This window comes from Pseudonaja textilis, chromosome 5 (assembly GCF_049901715.1).
Source record: "Pseudonaja textilis isolate UNSWEBS1 chromosome 5, rPseTex1.2, whole genome shotgun sequence".
NCBI classification, from domain to species: Eukaryota; Metazoa; Chordata; class Lepidosauria; order Squamata; family Elapidae; genus Pseudonaja; species Pseudonaja textilis.
Window position 1 is genome coordinate 67,649,618 of NC_141994.1, and position 18,209 is coordinate 67,667,826.

An 18,209-nucleotide genomic window follows, 5' to 3' on the forward strand; every position below is an offset into this window, starting at 1 on the left:
GGAGGAAGTCCTGTAGGATCCAAAAGTTATGTTTTAACTGACAGAGAAAAAGAGGCAACTGGCTGATCATTGACCGCAGATGGAAGTTGTGGTTGCATACTGATACTGAGTGAAGCAATCAGGGGTCACTAGTCAAGTTCCATCTTCTCTAGAATCTCCCATCCTAGTCTCCTTGACTGGAGGACCTCAAATGGCAAACCAGTTCACCACCGCAGGTTGCCCTGGTTCAAGCCAGAAGATTTCCCTTTTAGAAACTGCCTTCCTCTGCCTGTCAGAACAAAGACTGGTAGAACATCGTTCACCATCAACTCATGATGGAACTTCTTCTCTGAGGTCTCCCTCTTATAACTTGTTTTCTGAGTGGTTCCAAAAGATCCTTTCGCAACCACCCGCTTAATTAAAGACATAGTAGCTACATTTGCTCAATTTGTAAAACTGGGTAGGGTTAATTTTGATTGGTTTGGATGGCTTTTTTTTTTATGGTGTCACGCCTGTTGTACGAACCCAGCTCCTTTGATTAATTTAAAAGCCAAGATAGCATATGAACTCAGAAATGGGCTAGTGAGAAGAATATAATAGCACAACAGAATAACAAAGGTAGAAGAGACCTTGGAGTTCTTCTAATCCAGCCTCCTGCTCAAGAGGAAACCTTATGCCCATGATGGCGAAACTATGGCACGTATGCCACAGGTGACATGCAGAGCCATTTGTGCCAGCATGCGAGCTGCAGGCAAACTTACCTCACTGGGTATGTGCGCACCTCACGGCTGATTTTCGGTGGGTTTGAGGCCTTTTTCAGCCTCCCAAAGGCTTGAGGAAGGCTTCTGCAGGCTTTGCAGGCCGAAAACTAGTCCCATTTCGTCACTTCCTGTTTTTCCGAAAATACCGGAAGTGACGAAACGGGGCTAGTTTTCAGCCTGCAAAGCCTGCAGAAGCCTTCCTCAAGCCTTTGGGAGGCCAAAAAAGGCCTCAAACCCACCGAAAATCAGCTATGAGGCGCAGTACAGGTAAGGAGGCAGCAGGGGTGGGGGTGGGATTGTGCACGCATGCGTAGGGAGTGTGGGGGGGCGCATTGCCTTCTGGGTGCTGGCACACGAACATGAGCGTGCAAGCGCACACACAATTTTTGGCACAGGAGTCAAAAAGATTAGCCACTACTGCCTTATACCATTTCAGACAAATATTCCATTTAAGGCACAAGACAGTTACTATCTCCTTATCGGACAGTCCCTTGTCCCTAAGAAGGAATGGATGGAAGCTCATAAGAAGAAGATCCAACCTGGAAATAAGCAGAAATTTCCTGACGGTGAGAACAATTTATCAGTGGAACAGCTTGCTTCCTGGAGTTGTGGTTGCTCCAACACTGGAGGTTTTCAAGAAAAGATTGGACAATCATTTGTCTAGGATGGAAGAAGGTTTCTTGCCTTGGGCAAGGATTGGACTGGAAGACCTTCCAGTCCCTTCCAGTCCTATGAGTTTGGATGTCACAAACTTGGATTCCTCCTGGTCCAGGAGTGGACAGATTGAAATTATTTTGAATAACCGTCTCCTGCTTGAGACCTTCAGGAGGATGGTGCCAATCAAAGTAGGCCATGCAAGAATAGATGGGAAGCTAGGTCAATATACTGTAAGGCCCTCTCACACCTTGCGTGAAATGTTGCAAAGAATTGTCCCAAAGGTGCTTTTTTTCCCCCTTTTACTTCTCATCCAAGAAGCTTCTTCAGTTCAGTTCCTGATGAGAAGTGAAACGTGGATAAGAAGCAATGGATAGAAACTAATCAAGGAGAGAAGCAACTTGGAATTCAGGAGAAACTTCGTAACAGTAATGACAATTAACCAAGGGGACAGCTTGCCTTCAGACGTAGCGGGTGCTTCATCACTGGAGGTTTTTAAGAAGAGACTGGAGAGTCACTTGTCTGAAATGGTATAGGGTCTCCTGCTTGAGCAAGGGGTTGGACTAGAAGACCTCCAAGGTCCCTTTCAGCTCTATTCTGATTGATTGATTTAAAACAGCAGGAAAATCCATCTTTTCCAAAAGGACCTTTGGAGCAACCATGACCTGGATGATTGAGAACCTCCATATAATTCCAGCATAACAAAGAAGGGGTGATTGGTGACAGCAAACCAACTACGGATCCTCTTAAGGGAAAGCAAGCACCCTTGGTAATGCTTTCTCCTTTTGGTAGCATCTGCATTCAGAAGAAGGCCAACTTGTTGCCTAGCCATGCAAAGAAAAATATCCATAGGGTTGATGGAGCTTTTAATGTTTGCTCAGCTTAGCTTTGCGGTGTAAAATAGTTCCCTTTCTGTCTCTCCTTTCTTTTAGGATTATGTGGGCGCCTTCATTGTCCTCACCGCGGCTGTGGCCTCCATCTCGGACAGCTCCTCCTCTGGCCTCGTAGGTCTGGGTCTCCTCTATGCACTGACGGTACGTAGAGATGGAAAAAGGAATTTCCCTGGTATTTAATGCCAGGAAAGTCCATTATGTAGGCAGCATCAAAACAGGTAAGAATCCTGCAAGATTCAGGATCATTTCGTTTTGACCCAGTGGAGTTATTTTCTTTGCAACCAATTCCTCGGGGTCACAGAGGAATGCTGGGGGTCGGGGTGGAAAATTTTGCAGTCCTGGATTTCATCCAGGGCTGAAAGAATTCAGAACAACTTGGAGCAGCTTCAGCTTTATGTGAGCCAATTAAAAGCATGATGATAATGATAATAATAATAAAGTCACCGAAATTCCCAGGCCCTCCATGCTCCCAAGGAAAGGAAGGGAAAAGTGCATGCAAGGACTTAGAGTAGACTGAATAATGATTGGTCATCGAGGTTTAACTTTCCCAAATTCACAACTTAACTGTCCATTTCTTTTCCTTTCCTTTTCCCTTTCCTTTTCTTTCTTTCTTTCTTTCCTCCCTTCTTTCTTTTCTTTCCTCCCCTCCTCTTTCTTTTCTCCCCTCTCTTCCTTCTCCCCCTACTTTTCCCTTCCTTCCTGTCTATTCTCGCCCCCTTCTCTTTTCTTCTGTTTTTCTTTATTTTCTCCCTTCTTCTTTTTTCCCTTCTCTTCCCTTTTCCTTTCTTTCCTCCCTTCTTCCCTTCCCTTCCTTCCTCTTTCCTTCTCTTCCCTTTTTCTTTCTTTACTTCTTCTCTTTTCTTTTACTTCTTCTCTTCCTTTTCCTTCTTTTCTCTTCCTTCCTTCCTTTCTTCCTTTTTCCCTTTTTTTCTTTATTCCCTTCTCTTTCTTTCCTCCTTTCTCTTTCCCTTCCCTTCCTAGGATGCACTGTAGATGGTCAAACCTCGGAGATTGTTTTCCCTACATGTACAATGAGCACCGTACACTTTCTCCAAAGAAAAAATACCATGACAAATAAAAGCTTTATTCCCGTGGTTCCAACCACGTCAAGATTCTGACCCTTCCCAGATGCCCCTCTTTTCATTTTCACCCCCTCTTTCCTTTTTCCTTATAGATCACCAACTACCTGAACTGGGTGGTGCGAAATTTGGCTGACCTGGAAGTGCAAATGGGGGCCGTGAAGAAAGTGAACAGCTTTCTCAACATGGAGTCTGAGAATTATGAAGGCACCATAGGTGCGGCATTACCGATGTTGTTTTAATGGGCAACATTCAGTAGAGTCGGCTGACCAAATATACGAAATCCATCTCAATAGCTAAAATTGAAGGGCACCCCAAGATCAGAGGTCCCTTTGAGGCTCTCCCTGTACGGGTAGAGCCTTTAGTGAAATGTATCACTGATATTTAGAGGTAGCAAGTCAACCTGATGACTTGGTGACATGTGGACAGTCTTCCAATATTTAACAGATTACAGATAATCAGAGTTGGAAGTGAACTTATAGGTCATCTAGTCCAACCCTCTGCCCAAACAGGAGACCGTACACCATTTCTGACAGATGGCAGTCCAATCTCTTCTTGAAAGTCTCAAGTGATGAAGCTCTCATAACTTCCGAGGGCAACTTCTGTTCCATTGGTTGATTGTTCTCACTGTCAGAAAGTTTCTCCTTATTTCCAGGTTAAATCTTTCCAAAAATCTTTCTGTTACGAAGTCAGTCTTGTTTTCTTTTTACTTCTTTCCTAATTGTGAGCTGCTGAAAGACAATGTGTAGTCAGGCAGCCCCAAAGAGCAATTACAATCAAATCCACCCCTTTTTTGGCTGGAGAACAACCCGTTCATTTGACTTCATTTGCCAGCTATTGAATAAAAGGGAAGAATGATTTGGTCTCCTTGGTCAGCCATGAAGAGGGCTGATGTTAGACTTGAGTCATACTACGAGTTTGAAAAGCAGCCTGATTTGTTTACTTTGCGGTAACCTGCCTTGAGATTTGACCTCAAAGTGAGCCAACTCGTGGAAAGTAAATAAATCTTGCTTTGCTACTGCTCTTTGTGACAAATTGCCATCTTCCAAAATAAATTTGTCATTCCAGATGTTGAATGTTGTCGTTCCAGATGTTGCTCTGTTTGGTCCACATTCCTCATAACTGATGTAAACGGGGGTGGGTGGGAAATCACTTTATCTGGAGATGCAGCCTGGCTGAATCAAAAGGTTCTTCTTAACTGACATTCCCTTCGTATCACATTGTCTACTTTTCTGATGAATTTCCTAATTATGGTTGCTTATTTATTTATATCCCACCTGTGTTAGGTTTACAACTAACTCAAGCCGCTGAACATATCCAACACACCTTCCTCCTATTTTCCCCACAACAGCAATCCTGGCTTGGGCTGAGAGAGAATGACTGGCTCAAAATCACCTAGCCAGCTATCTTGGCTAAAGCGGGATTAGAACTCACTTCTGGTGGTTGGCCCAAAGTCATCCAGCTGGCTTTTGTGGTTAAAGTGGAACCTGAACTCACAATCTCCTGACTTTCTAGCTGGTGCCTTAACCACTAGACCAAATTTGCTTTCCCATCAGAGCATAAGAAAATTTTCTCTTATCTGAAATCGTATAGGGTTTCCTGCCTGAGCAGGGGGTTGGACTAGAAGACCTTCAGGGTCCCATCCATCTCTGTTATTCTAGTTCAGGGTTCCCCAAACTTGGCAGCTTTAAGACTTGTGGACTTCAACCCCCATAATTCTCCAGCCAGCATAGCCACAAGTCTTAAAGTTGCCAAGTTTGAAGACCTCTGTTCTATTCTGTTCTAATTGTATTTATTTATTTAAACTTATATGTCGTCCATTTCAACTAAAGGTGTCTCAAGGCGGCTTGCAATCAGTGAAACGCCCATCTGAAGCCTTAAAACGTTAAAACAATAAATAGCGACATTAAATTTAGTTTCAAAAAGACAAAGGTGGGAAGGAAAGGATCGTACAAATCAGGACGCTTCTGCATTGATCTTTCCCTCAGATATTTCTCAAGTACCCAAAGACTGGCCTCAAGAAGGGGAAATCAAGATCGAAAACCTATGTGTCCGCTACGAGAATAACCTGAAGCCGGTTCTCAAGCACGTGAAAGCATATATTAAACCAGGCCAAAAGGTTCTGCCTTCTTACAATAATTTTATACTTTTTCAAGGGCTTTCTGGCAAAAGAAAAGAAAAGAAAATGAAGGATCTATGGTAGAAGATGATTTGGTATCAAATAGAATAGAATAGAATAGAATAGAATAGAATAGAATAGAATAGAATAGAATAGAATAGAATAGAATAGAATAGAATTCTTTATTGGCCAAGTGTGATTGGACACACAAGGAATTTGTCTTGGTGCAAATGCTCTCAGTGTACATAAAAGAAAAGATACATTCATCAAGAGTCAAGAATCATCAGGTGCAACACTTAATGATAGTCACAGGGTACAATAAGCAATCAAATCATACTAGGAAACAGTCAATATAGTTTGTAAGGATACAAGCGACAAAATTACAGTCATACAATCACAAGTGGGAGGAGATGAGTGATAAGGAGTGATGAGAAGATTAATAGTGAAAGTAGTGCAGACTTTGTAAATAGTAGGACAGTGTTGAGGGAATTATTTGTTTAGCAGAGTGATGGCGTTCGGGAAAAAACCCTCCTTGTGTCTAGTTGTTCTGGTGTGCAGTGCTCTCTTAGCATCGTTTTGAGGGAAGGAGTTGAAACAGTTTATGTTTGGGATGTGAGGGGTCTTTAGATATTTCCACAGCCCTCTTTTTAACTTGTGCAGTATACAGGTCCCCGATTGAAGGCAGATTGGTAGTAATTGTTTTTTCTGCAGTCCTAATTACTCTCTGAAGTCTGTGTCTGTCCTGTTGGGTTGCAGAAGAAGCTAAAATACCTTGCTCACAGAAAGTTTAGCAACAGGTAGACACTAGTTATTTATCCATATCTAGAATTTGTGAGTCAAAAGAGAAATATCCAATTATAGCTGGTCTTCAACATACAACCGTTCACTTCGCAACTGCTTGAAGTTACAACACTGAAAAAAGTGACTTATGGATTTGCTTAATGACCACATGATTTGCTTAACAATTGCAACAACCATGGCAAAAAAGAGGTTGTAAAATTGGGCATGATTCATTTAACAACTGCCTTGTTGTGGACCCAATTGTGGTTGTAAGTTGAGGACTATTTTCATGTTACATTTTGCAGAGAGGGAAAAATAAAAATGTTAGATAAGGGAACTCTTAATATTTCTTTTAAGTTACATCCTATTGTGGAGAAGAGGTCTTCTTTTTAATCATCATTAAGCAATAACTATTGGCAATTACCTCACTAAATGCCACATATATAAAGCAACAATCAATCTTCTCTTTAAGGTTGGGATTTGTGGTCGCACTGGCAGTGGGAAGTCATCTCTTTCCTTGGCTTTCTTCAGGATGGTAGACATATTTGATGGTAAGTACTCTGAATCAGTTGCAGTTCGGGAGGTGTGTAACGTTTGAATTTGCTGTCATTTCAAAATATCCCGTTTGGAGTTCCTAGTGACCACTTAGTCACCACTAAGGGCTACCAGTCCTTAATTTCTTGCACTTTTTGACTCAGCTGAGTTATACTAGAAAAGTCAAAAAGAGAGGGAGAGACAGAGAGGAAAAGTCAAAAAATTACCCACATCTTGTCATGGTCTGAACAATAAAAGCTATTTTTGCCATCTCTTGATAATCCACAAATCACATATCATAGTCACATGTTTTCCTTCCTTCCTTCCTTCCTTCCTTCCTTCCTTCCTTCCTTCCTTCCTTCCTTCCTTCCTTCCTTCCTTCCTTCCTTCCTTCCTTCCTTCCCTTCTGTCTCCTTCATTCCCTTCTGTCTCCTTCCTTCCATCTCATTCCTTCTCTATTGTCTCCTTCCTCCTTCTTCCTTCCTTCCCTTCTCTCTCCTTCCTTCCTTCTTTCCTTCCTTCTTTCCTTCCTTCTTCCTTCCTTCTCCTTCCTTCATTCCCTTCTGTCTCCTTCCTTCCTTCTTCCTTCCATCTCATTCGTTCCATCATTACTGTCTCCTCCTTCTTCTCTTTCCTTCCTTCCTTTTTTTCCTTCCTTCCTTCCTTCCTTCCTTCCTTCCTTCCTTCCTTCCTTCCTTCCTTCCTTCCTTCCTTCCTTCCTACCTTCTTCCTTCCTTCTCCTTCCTTTATTCCCTTCTGTCTCCTTCCTTCCATCTCATTCCTTCTCTATTGTCTCCTTCCTTCCTTCTTCTCCCTTCCTTCCCTTCTGTCTCCTTCCTTCCCTTCTGTCTCCTCTCCCTCCCTCCCTCCCTCCCTCCCTTCCTTCCTTCCTTCCTTCCTTCCTTCCTTCCTTCCTTCCTTCCTTCCTTCCTTCCTTCCTTCCTTCCTTCGTTTCTTCCTTCACTGATTGTCAATGAGTGGGATTCAAATGGACATCATGATATTCTCCACAGTACCATAACCTGCAGCTGTAGGGCACAGACTAAGCCATGGCTTTTTGGGGGAAAATTATTTCCAAAGGATTAAAATATCATGCCATTATTTAATTGCACATTGCAGAATTTCTAGTCTGATGGGGCTGTTTTTATTTCTGACGGTCCCCTTGAACTTTCAGGTGATTTCTTCCAGGGTCACACCCGTGTTTCTGGATGTTGCTGTGTGTTTTTGCTTGTTTTGTAGCTCCATCTCTTTTGTTTTGCTCCAAATGATTTCAAACAGGAAGGATTATCATTGACGGCATCGACATTGCAAAGCTGCCTCTCGATCTGCTGCGTTCCAGGCTCTCTATAATCCTCCAGGATCCCATCTTATTCAGCGGGTCGATTCGGTAAGTTCTTGTAGCTCAGAAAATTAGCTGTTTTTGTGGAATTTGGTAGAGCAGAGTTTCCCCTGGGTCTGGTCCTGCAATAAATTCACCAGATCCTTTTACTATGTGTGTGCTTTTGAATGCTGTCGCTTACAGCTCCAATTGCTAAAAATGGGAAACTTACCAGAAAATTCTGGCATGGACAAACCCTGGTGCGAGCTTGCTCAATTTTGTGTAACAATGCCTAGAAATGTACCATTCACATGACTCCTCACTGACATTGTCATGATACTAATCCAGTGTTTTCTGTAAATGCAACAGACTCTTCTCATTAGGGTGTACAATAGGTGGGTGTTTGTTTTTTTTTGAGACAGTCGTTGGCACTAGGAGCGCAAAAGTGGACATTTTAGTGCAAAGCTACCTTCAGACTGCAGTGTGATTAATTTTTGGTGCCAGAGGTTGCCCTGGACATTTTGAGATCTTAGTGGATAAGGTGAATGATAATACTGGTAACAAAATATGAGATGGAAAGGACATTGGAAGTTTTCTACTCCAACCCACTGCTCAAGCGTGATGTGATGTAGAAGTTGAGTTTGGGGATTTGGGGGGATAGAGCAATTGATCAGAGGAATGGCTTACCTTCAAAAGTTGTGGATCCTTCACTGTCAAAATGAAGATTAAAAAGAAAAAATAATCCAGGAATTTTATGGAAAACATTATAGTTAAGAAAATATGTCAGAAGATATAATAAAACAATACTTAGAAAAGGCTGCATTACCTCAAATACCAGAAACAGTGAGAGCGATGCTAAATGAAAGAATAACGACGATGGAATTAACAGAAGCAGTTAAAAGACAAAAAAAACTCCAACAATAAAATACTTGGACCAGATGGGCTGCCAGCAGAACTTTATAAACATCTACAAGATACTTTAGATCTGTCAATACCTGAGTCTCTAATGAAGTTTTGTTAAAGACCAGCCTCCCCAAAACCATTTTGAGGCCATTTTCGCCCTCCCAGAGGCTCAAGAGAAGCCTCTGCAGCCTCGGGAGGCCGAAAAATGGGCCTTCTGGAAATACTGAAAGTGCCCGTTTTCAGCCTCCAGAGGGCCTCTGAAGCCCGAGGGAGGCTGTTTTTACCCTCCCAGAGGCTTGTGGGAAGCCTCGGGAGCCTCAGGAGGCTGAAAACGGGCCTGTTTTGGCACTTCTGGTATTTCTGGAAAGCCCGTTTTTCGGCCTCCCAAGGCTACAAAGGCTTCCCTCAAGCCTCTGGGAGGGCAAAAACGGCCTCAAATGGGCTGAAAATCAGCAGGGAGGTGCACGCATGCACAGTGCAGGTAAGTTTGACTGGGGCTTGTATGGCCGCACAAATGGCTCTGCATGCCACCTGTGGCACATGTGCCATAGATTCGCCATCACGGCTCTAGAGAGTCCAGCTTCAAATACAGGTAGCTCTTCAACTGAGCTCAAAATTTATGTCGCCAAGTGAAACATTTGTCAGATGAGTTTTGTCCCCTTTTACAATCTTTCTTGCCACAGTTGTTAAGTCAACCATTGTAGTTGTTAACTTAGCAACATGGTTGATAAGTGAATCTGGCTTTTCCATTGACTTTGCTGGTCAGAAGTTCGCAAAAGGGGATCCCATGACCCCGGAACAGGGCAGCCGTCATAACTGTGAGTCAGTTGCCAAGTGTCTGGATTTTGATCCTGTGACCATGGAGATGCTGCAATGGTCGCAATTATGGAAAAACGGGGGTGTCACTTTTTTCAGTGTCGTTGTAACTCTGAACAATCACTAAACGAACTGTTGTGAGTCGAGGACTACTTGTACATGTAATTGATTTGTCTATTTCAATAGCCAAGACAAACAGATGGGCTAGAGAAAAACAGATATTAAACTCAGTGGCTCATGAATTGACTGAATCAATGGCTTTATCTAGAAAATTGAGGTGTTAATTTGATTTCTAGTTCATAAGTCAAACCTACTGAGGTACGTGGTTTTGTTTTAGCGATAGCAATAGCACTTAGACTTATATAGCGCTTCACGGTGCTTTATAGCCCTCTCTAAGCAGTTTACAGAGTCAGCCTATTGCCCCCAACAATCTGGGTCCTCATTTTACCCACCTCAGAAGGATGGAAAGCTGAGTCAACCTTGAGTCTGGTGAGATTCGAACTGGCAAATTGCAGGCAGCTGGCAGTCAGCAGAAGTAGCCTGCAGTATTGCACTCTAACCACTGCATCACTGAGGTTTTGTTTTGTTTTTTCCATAGTTTTAATCTGGATCCCGAGTGCAAATGTACAGATGATACCCTTTGGGAAGCCTTGGAGATTGCTCAGTTGAAGAACATGGTCAAAGTCCTGCCTGGTGGACTAGGTGTGTATATATCAAAACAACTTTCTATGCTAATTAGATCTGTTCAACCTGTTCGACTGACAGGCACACAGCAACTCTTGGGTTGTTCATCTGAGTTGTAGCAAGCTTGATTTATTACCAAGTGACACCCATGGAAAGGAGTTGCAGTCACTCTTGTTTCTCTGGTGATTGACAGCACAAGGATGAGGTCCTCTTACTCCGGGCTTCAAGCCAACTCGCAAAGCCAGGTTTTAATATTCGTCTGGAAGGCCTAAAGAATGGGAAAAGTTCTCACCTCCAGTGGTAGAGTGTTCCATAGAATGGGACTACCCTGGAAAAGATTCTTCTCCTTGATCCCACCTGGCAGAATTCCTTAGCAGATGGGATCCGTAGCTGGCCTCTTCCACTGGCATAAGTAGAGAAGGTTGATCCCATTGGGGTGAGACAGCTCTTCGAATATCTTGTTTTGATTCTAACTGTCTCATTCCCAGATGCTGTTGTAACTGAAGGTGGAGAGAACTTCAGTGTTGGTCAGAGACAACTCTTCTGTCTGGCTCGGGCTTTTGTGCGTAAGAGCAGTATTCTCATTATGGATGAGGCCACCGCTTCCATCGATATGGCCACAGTAAGTAGGTGTACTTACTTGTGGCCCTTGGTTACTCATATTGTGATGACCCAGGGTGTGGCACAAAGGCAATTCAGTCAAATAATAAGTTGGAGTCTCTTTATTTGCTCCAATTTTGTCCGGGTTACCTTCTGGGCTGGAGAAAAACTCTCCCAGGAACAGCTGTTGGCTGCAGAGAATCAAGTCCAAAACGTTGTCAACAAAAACTGTAACTATAAGTCTAATCAAGGCAAAATGAGGTATTAGTCCAGTAGAGCAAGAGAAGGAATTCCAGACATGAAGGAACGGCCGTAATTCAACACAGTTGGGAGGATGCCAGGAACGCAGATAACCAAAGTCAACACAAGATAAATTCATGTTTGTTCCCAGCAGACACCATACTCAGCTTGTATCTCTTTTAAACTCTCTTCCCAGGTGTGCCTAATGTAGGGAATCAGGGCCCTTTCCTCCCCCATAAGCCATGCAACCCACGTTGCTCTCTTCTCCATTCCTCCCTGCATGCCCTAGGATGAAGAGATGGTGGGCCTGGCTCTTCCTCTGAACTCTCTCTCCCTTGTTCTACCTCTTCCCTGCTCTGCCTAGCTGGACTTTGCCCTTCCCCAGTTTCCTCCACAGCCAGCCGTGCCACACTCCCGCTCCCTGTCAGCTGTTCGTCTTCCTCCTCAGATTCAGACTCCAACAGGGGCATGACACAATTATTTTTTTTTTGCAATTGAATTTTTTTAAAAAAGAGGATTCCTTTGATAGGACACTGACCAGGCTGAGCTTGAGGGCAGAGTCAAATGCATGATTAATTTAGAGTCTCTACATCCCTGGAGGAAATTCAGGACCAAAAGTCCATTGATTCTTATCTGATGCCAATTCACCTTGACTATCAGTAAATTCTTGGTTATGACTAGCATGAAATAAAATTGTATTGAGCTCTATCCTGGTTCCTGACTTCTTGCATCTGACAAACACTGGTTCCAGGTCTGTTTCCTATCTTCCAACTTTACATAGCAGGGCACTGAGGAATCTTCCATTAGTAACCCAAACGGAGATCAATCCATTCAGGTGTCTTTGAGATGAAGTCCCAAGTTTTCCTTGCTCTGAGGCAGAATGAGGCCTTCATTTCAAAGATGATGGGAATGACAACAGAGATAAATTGATGAAGCATAGGAGAATGTGTCATGTTGTCCACCCTGGGTCCTCTCACTTTAATGGATTCACTTGGTCATGATGAAACATGAGTAATAACAAGAACTTTGATGTAAATTCATTGGTCAGTCTGGCCAACTTGTGGACATGGAGTGTGAGGGTAGCCGCAATTTTTCCTTTGCTGTAGACCACAGATGTCCAAGCTTGCTAACTTTAAGACAAAGGTCTTCAAACTTGGCAAGTTTAAGACTTGTGGACTTCAACTCCCAGAATTCCTGAGCTAACATGACTGGAGAAGGAATTCTGGGAGTTGAAGTCCACAAGTCTTAAAGCTGTCAAGTTTGAAGGCCTCGCTAAGACAGCTGGCTAGGGAATTCTGGAAGTTGAAGTTGTCAAGCTTGGACACTCCTGCTGTAGACATTTTTGTGACCCAAAGGTTCTTTTCCAGAAAGCAACTGGACTTCCTTATTTTTTCCCCCTTGAAAACATTTCACCTCTCATCCAAGAAGCTTCTTCAATTCTTCATGACACATTTTCTTTAGAACCGAAGAAGCTTCTTGGATGAGAAGCAAAACATTTTCAAGGGGAAAAAAAAACCAAGAAAGTTTTGGTTGCCTTTTGGAAAAGCACCTTTGAGACAACCATGACTCAACCATGAGCATCTCCTTGACGGCTGTGTAAATCTAAATCATGCAGACCTCCAAATATAGTGACTTGGCCTAATGAAAAAACATTCTCAAAGCTAAAAGACTACTCCTGTTAACATGAATTTCTCACGGATCCCAGAGGTATCTTTGGGTAACTCCTGTTTTTACTTTTTCCAGGAAAACATTTTGCAAAAAGTTGTAATGACTTCCTTTGCGGATCGCACAGTTGTGACAATTGCTGTAAGTAGACATTTTCCTAATGGGCTTCTTTTCCTACACTATCAGATAATGAACCTTCTTCTCTAGAAGAAATTAAGGACATCTAAAATGCAAAAATATTTGTTCACTCCTGTCGATACCTAATTATGTCTTTGTTTGGACATCATTATACAAACTCTATATTTTAAAATGAAGACTCCAATGAGACAGACTCAAATCTTAGCAGCTATATAGATGTTAGCACACACAGAAATATCCTCTTGGCAGAGTTATGGAAGTGGCTTGTCATTACCAGATGAATGTTGACTTCCCAACTTAAGTTACTTTACAGGACCTTGTCTGTTTGGTCACTTGAAAACCATTCTTCTACTGTACTTTACTTTTATTTTCATAATACTTTTGCATACCAGTGAAGTCTGCAGAGTAAAATGTAGTTTCCATTTGTACAAACTAGCCCAGCATGAAGATCAACATAGAGAAAAAAAATGGAAGCGTTTTCTCAGAATCTTTCTTTATTTGTTCTTGACCAAAGTATGCCAAAGGAAAAAAAAAGGAGAAGTGGAGTGGAAGGGAAAGGGCAGAGAGGTTATGGGTTGGGAGGAAGGGGTGGAGAGGGTGTGGGAGGGGAGGGAAGGGAAGGGAAGGGGAGAGAGGAGGGGAGGGAAGAGAAAGGAAGGGGAGAAAGGAGGACAGGAGAGGGAACGGAGAGGGAAGTAGAGAAGGGAAGGAAGGAAGGAAGGAAGGAAGGAAGGAAGGAAGGAAGGAAGGAAGGAAGGAAGGAAGGAAGGAGAAAGAGCTTTCTTGCAGAATGTTCTCTTAATTCTCTAGCCTACAGCCCAAGAATTTCCCGTGCTTCTCCTTCCAAGTGCTAATGAGGCCTGATCCTGCTTCTGAGCCCAAGGAAAGTCAACTAGTTGGCTCTGCTACGGCAGGTTCACTAAAACTAAAGGGTCTAAAACCAGGCAAACCAGAGGTCCAGCCAAACAATCTCACTGCTCAGGCTGCTTCCCCGGTGGACAAAATGGGTTAGCTGGATGAGGAGAATGTGTGAATGAGCATCAGAGGGGGGAATCTGAAGTAGACCACCAGTCAACTTGCTCAACACCACCATAATCATGGCCGTTGGCGTCTTACACTTGCACGTTGGCTTTCTATATTGTCCATTGGACAATTCTTTCTGTATCCTCTTTTTCTGGAATGTGTTCTCTTTCCGTTATTTCTTTTCTTTGCCTTTGCTTTTTTCCTTGCTTTTCCTTCCAGCACCGGGTCTCCAGCATCCTGGATGCTCACCTTGTCTTAGTCCTTTCGGATGGGGTGGTTGCTGAGTATGACTCAGCTGCCAATCTGCTCCTCAAGGAGGGTGGCGTCTTCGCCACTTTGGTCAAGTCCAACAAATAGTTGCTCCAGCTCAGGATTCCTGCAAGATTTCTGGCTTTCTGGTACTGCTGTTTTTCTGTTCTTTCTGCTCCTTGTCTCTGCCCAAGTTCCAGGAGGTTATTCGTGGTCTTGGTTTGGCCTGGCACTTTCTGGGTTTTTCTAACGTTGCCAAGCTCACAGATTGAAAAGGGGAAGGTTTATTTCACCGTACCAAAAACATGCCTGTGTTTACTCTTCCCCAACAACCTTGAACAATTCAGGGAAGCAAGGAATTTTTTAAAAAAAATTCTCCTTCAAGTCTAGCTCAACTCTGGTGATGTCATGGAGACTTTCTTATGATGCCTTCTGGGCAGAAATATGGCAAGGGTTCCCCTCTACATAAATTATGGAGTTTTTATAATTTCCAAATCTACTCTATGCCCTGGTGATCTCTGATTCAAGTACTAAAGGTAAAGGTTCCCCTCACACATACGTGCTAGTCGTTTCCGGCTCTAGGGGGCGGTGCTCATCTCCGTTACAAAGCCAAAGAGCCAGCGCTGTCCGAAGGCGTCTCCGTGGTCATGTGGCCAGCATGACTAAATGACCAAAGGTGTACAGAACACTGCTGTTACATTCCCACCAAAAGGGGTCCCTATTTTCCTACTTGCATTTTTACATGCTTTCGAACTGCTAGGTTGGCAGAAGCTGGGACAGGTAACGGGAGCTCACTCCATTACATGGCGCTAGGGATTCAAACCAAACCTGGTTAGCTCCCAGACAAATGAGACTGAGCTGCCCCATGCTAAGTTGCCATTTTTTTTTTCACTCACCCAGACCTTTGAGATCAGCAAAGAAGGTTTCTTTGCAATTCAGCCTTAATTCTTTTTTATGTTAAGATGGGGTTGAGAGAAACGTAGGCTTTCAAGTTTATTTCAATAGCCAGTTTGGAGTAGTGTTTAAGGTGCTGGCCTGGAAACCAAGAGAAACTCAAGAGACTTTGAGTTCTGGTCCTTCTTTAGGCATGAAAGCCAGCTGGGTGACTCTGGGCCAATCACCAGGAGATGGTGAGTTCTAGTCCTACCTTAAGCACAAGAGCCAAGCTGATGACTTTGGACCAGTCACTCTCAGCCCTATTCACCCCACAGAGTTATTGTGGGGAAAATAGAAGAAGGAATGAATATTAGGAAAGTTTGGTGCCTTGAGTTACGGTACTTATCAAATAATAAAGGCAAAATAAAAATTAACTAAATAAATAAAAAGAATAAAGCAGATTTCCATCGATCTTGATACTATCTGTTTCCTGACTTGCCTACCTCAAACCATGAAAAACTAAATAACCCCCTCCCTTTTTTTTTGTTAATTGCAGCATCGAGTCCACACTATCCTGACTGCAGACATGGTCATTGTGATGAAGCGAGGGGTCATTTTGGAAAATGACACACCTGAGAATCTGCTGGCCCAAGAAGACAGCATCTTTGCCTCTTTTGTTCGGGCTGATAACTGAAAAAGCCACATCACTGGCTTTTTTTCAATGCTGATTTAAAAATACAACAAGAGAAGGGACTTGCCCCTCTCCTTTATATATAATGTATTATCACTGTATTTTTCCATCTGTAATTTTTGTAAAACTCAAGGGCATGATGTAAGTCTCAAAGCAATAAATTCTTCACCCAAGGCCTGAGAAAGCCTTTTGTATGTTCCTTCAACAGATCTTGTAGGACCATGCTGAGTATTTCATATCTCAAGAAAAGAGTCCTTAAAAGCAAGGTTCTCCAACCTTGGCAACTTGTGGGCTTCAACTTGAGCTTCCTGTTCCTGTGCAAGAACATATATTCTATTGACTGTTGTCAGGCTCCCATGGGGCCATCTAGGGGTCATGTTTGTCTGAGCTAAGTTTGGTTGAAGTTTGGACTGCTGATGCAATGAAGGGTCATTGGGCAATTCCTACTGTGTCTAAAGGCTAATCCTACCTTTGTTCAGACCTTACTGCAGGGAATTTTTGCCTATGAATAGAGCTACCTATCCCTTAAGTGTTGACATCTGCTGAGGGCTATTAAGAAAGGTGGGGGCTGCTTTAGGGAAATATAATATTCTGCCTTTTCAATATTTCCTAAAATATTTATTCTTCTAGGAGAGAGGTGGGTGACAATTTTCTACGCCTTATACATATCTAGTTCCCTTAACTGTTCATTGTACAGGTTAGCCTCCAGATTCCTTATCCTTTTTGTTGCTCTTTCCTGCATATTTTCCAAGGTCTCAGCATCCTTTTTGTATTGTGGCAACCATAACCGACTTTAACAACATATGGAGAACCTTAGATGCACATTTCTTTAGTTCACTGTCCAATTATTGTTGTTAGTTGAGAAGTCGTGACCCCATGGACAATGTTCCTCTAGGACTTCCTGTCCTCTAACATCCCCCGGAGTCATTTAAGCTCACACCAACTGCTTCAGTGTCTCCATCCAGCCACCTCATTCTCTGTCATCCCCTTCTTCTTCTTCTTTTGCCTTCAATCTTTCCCAGCATTAAGCTCTTCTCCAGAGAGACCTTCCTTCTCATGAGGTGGCCAAAGTCTTTGAGTTTCATCTTCAGGATCTGGCCTTCTAAAGAGCAGTCAGGGTTGATCTCCTCTAGGACTGACCGTTTCGATCGCCTTGCAGTCCAAGGGACTCTTAGGAGTCTTCTCCAGCACCAGGGTTCAAAGGCCTCCATTCTTTGGCACTCAGCCTGCCTTTCGGTCCAACTTTCACAGCCATACATTGCAACTGGGGAAACCATAGCCTTGACTATATGCACTTTTGTTGGTGGGGGATGTCTCTGCTTTTTAGGATGCTGTCTAGATTTGCCATAGCTTTCCTCCCCAGGAGCAAGCCCCTTTTAATTTCTTGGCTGTAGTCCCCACCTTGGAGCCCAGGAAAATAAAATCCGTCACTACCTCCATTTCTTCCCTATCTATTTGTCAGGAATTGAGAGGGCCGGATGCCATGATCGTAGTTTTCTTAAGGTTGAGTTTCAAGCTAACTTTTGCACTCTTCTCCTTCACCCGCATCAAGGGGCTCTCTTGTTCCTCTTCACTTTCTGCCATTAGAGTTGGTATCATCTGCATATCTGAGCTTGTTGACATTTCTCCTGGCAATCTTAATTCCAACTTAATCTCAATTGTTGCCTTCTGCAATAGAGTACCTGCATTCCAAGCCCTACGCCAGATATTGTCGGTATATTCATGAACCGGAATAGAGCTTGGTAACAAGGTCAGCCAATGAATAGACATTACAACTAAATCAGCCAAGAAGGATCATTTGGAAACTGAAACTAGAAGTGGAAACTAGAAACTGAAACTAAAAGTAGCCTAGGTGTGGCTCTATGTTAAGCTCTGCAACTCTGCAGCTATGCTGAGCTCTGAGTCTGTGTATTGAAGATGAAACTAACTTGCTTGCTTGCTGACTGGAGCTCTGCTCTGAACTTGCAACATGTTTCTGTCTGAGTTTGCTCCACGTTGGAGAAATCTGCAACTGGTTTGTAAAATCTACTTATGTTTATAAAGATGCATCGGCCATCTGTGTTTATGCTTCCGGTGCTGAATTATCGCTGCAAAACTCTCAATAGATATAGCGTCTGAAAAGCAGGTTGGAAAAGATGACATATGCTTCTAAGTCCCAGAGCCCTGCAATATTCACTTGGGAGGAGAGTTTGGACAAAGAACGGTCC

At 43.1% G+C, this 18,209-nt stretch overlaps 1 protein-coding gene across 5 annotated transcripts in view; it reads left to right on the forward strand.

Annotated features, from left to right (window-relative positions):
* The window catches only part of ABCC9 (ATP binding cassette subfamily C member 9), a 97,857-nt gene extending 81,679 nt beyond the window's left edge, over window positions 1-16,178 (forward strand). For 3 of the 5 annotated variants that reach the window (XM_026709145.2, XM_087935256.1, XM_087935258.1), the window contains 10 exons: window positions 2,327-2,428; window positions 3,462-3,582; window positions 5,355-5,485; window positions 6,738-6,816; window positions 8,078-8,186; window positions 10,435-10,538; window positions 11,009-11,142; window positions 13,104-13,166; window positions 14,406-14,584; window positions 15,868-16,178. In XM_026709145.2, coding sequence (XP_026564930.2) covers window positions 2,327-2,428; window positions 3,462-3,582; window positions 5,355-5,485; window positions 6,738-6,816; window positions 8,078-8,186; window positions 10,435-10,538; window positions 11,009-11,142; window positions 13,104-13,166; window positions 14,406-14,543 — 981 coding nt within the window. In that variant the 3' untranslated portion in view covers window positions 14,544-14,584; window positions 15,868-16,178. The remainder of the gene's footprint in view (window positions 1-2,326; window positions 2,429-3,461; window positions 3,583-5,354; window positions 5,486-6,737; window positions 6,817-8,077; window positions 8,187-10,434; window positions 10,539-11,008; window positions 11,143-13,103; window positions 13,167-14,405; window positions 14,585-15,867) is intronic. The other 2 variants (XM_087935255.1, XM_087935257.1) reach the window with 1 other exon arrangement.
* The last annotated feature ends 2,031 nt before the right edge of the window (window positions 16,179-18,209 follow it).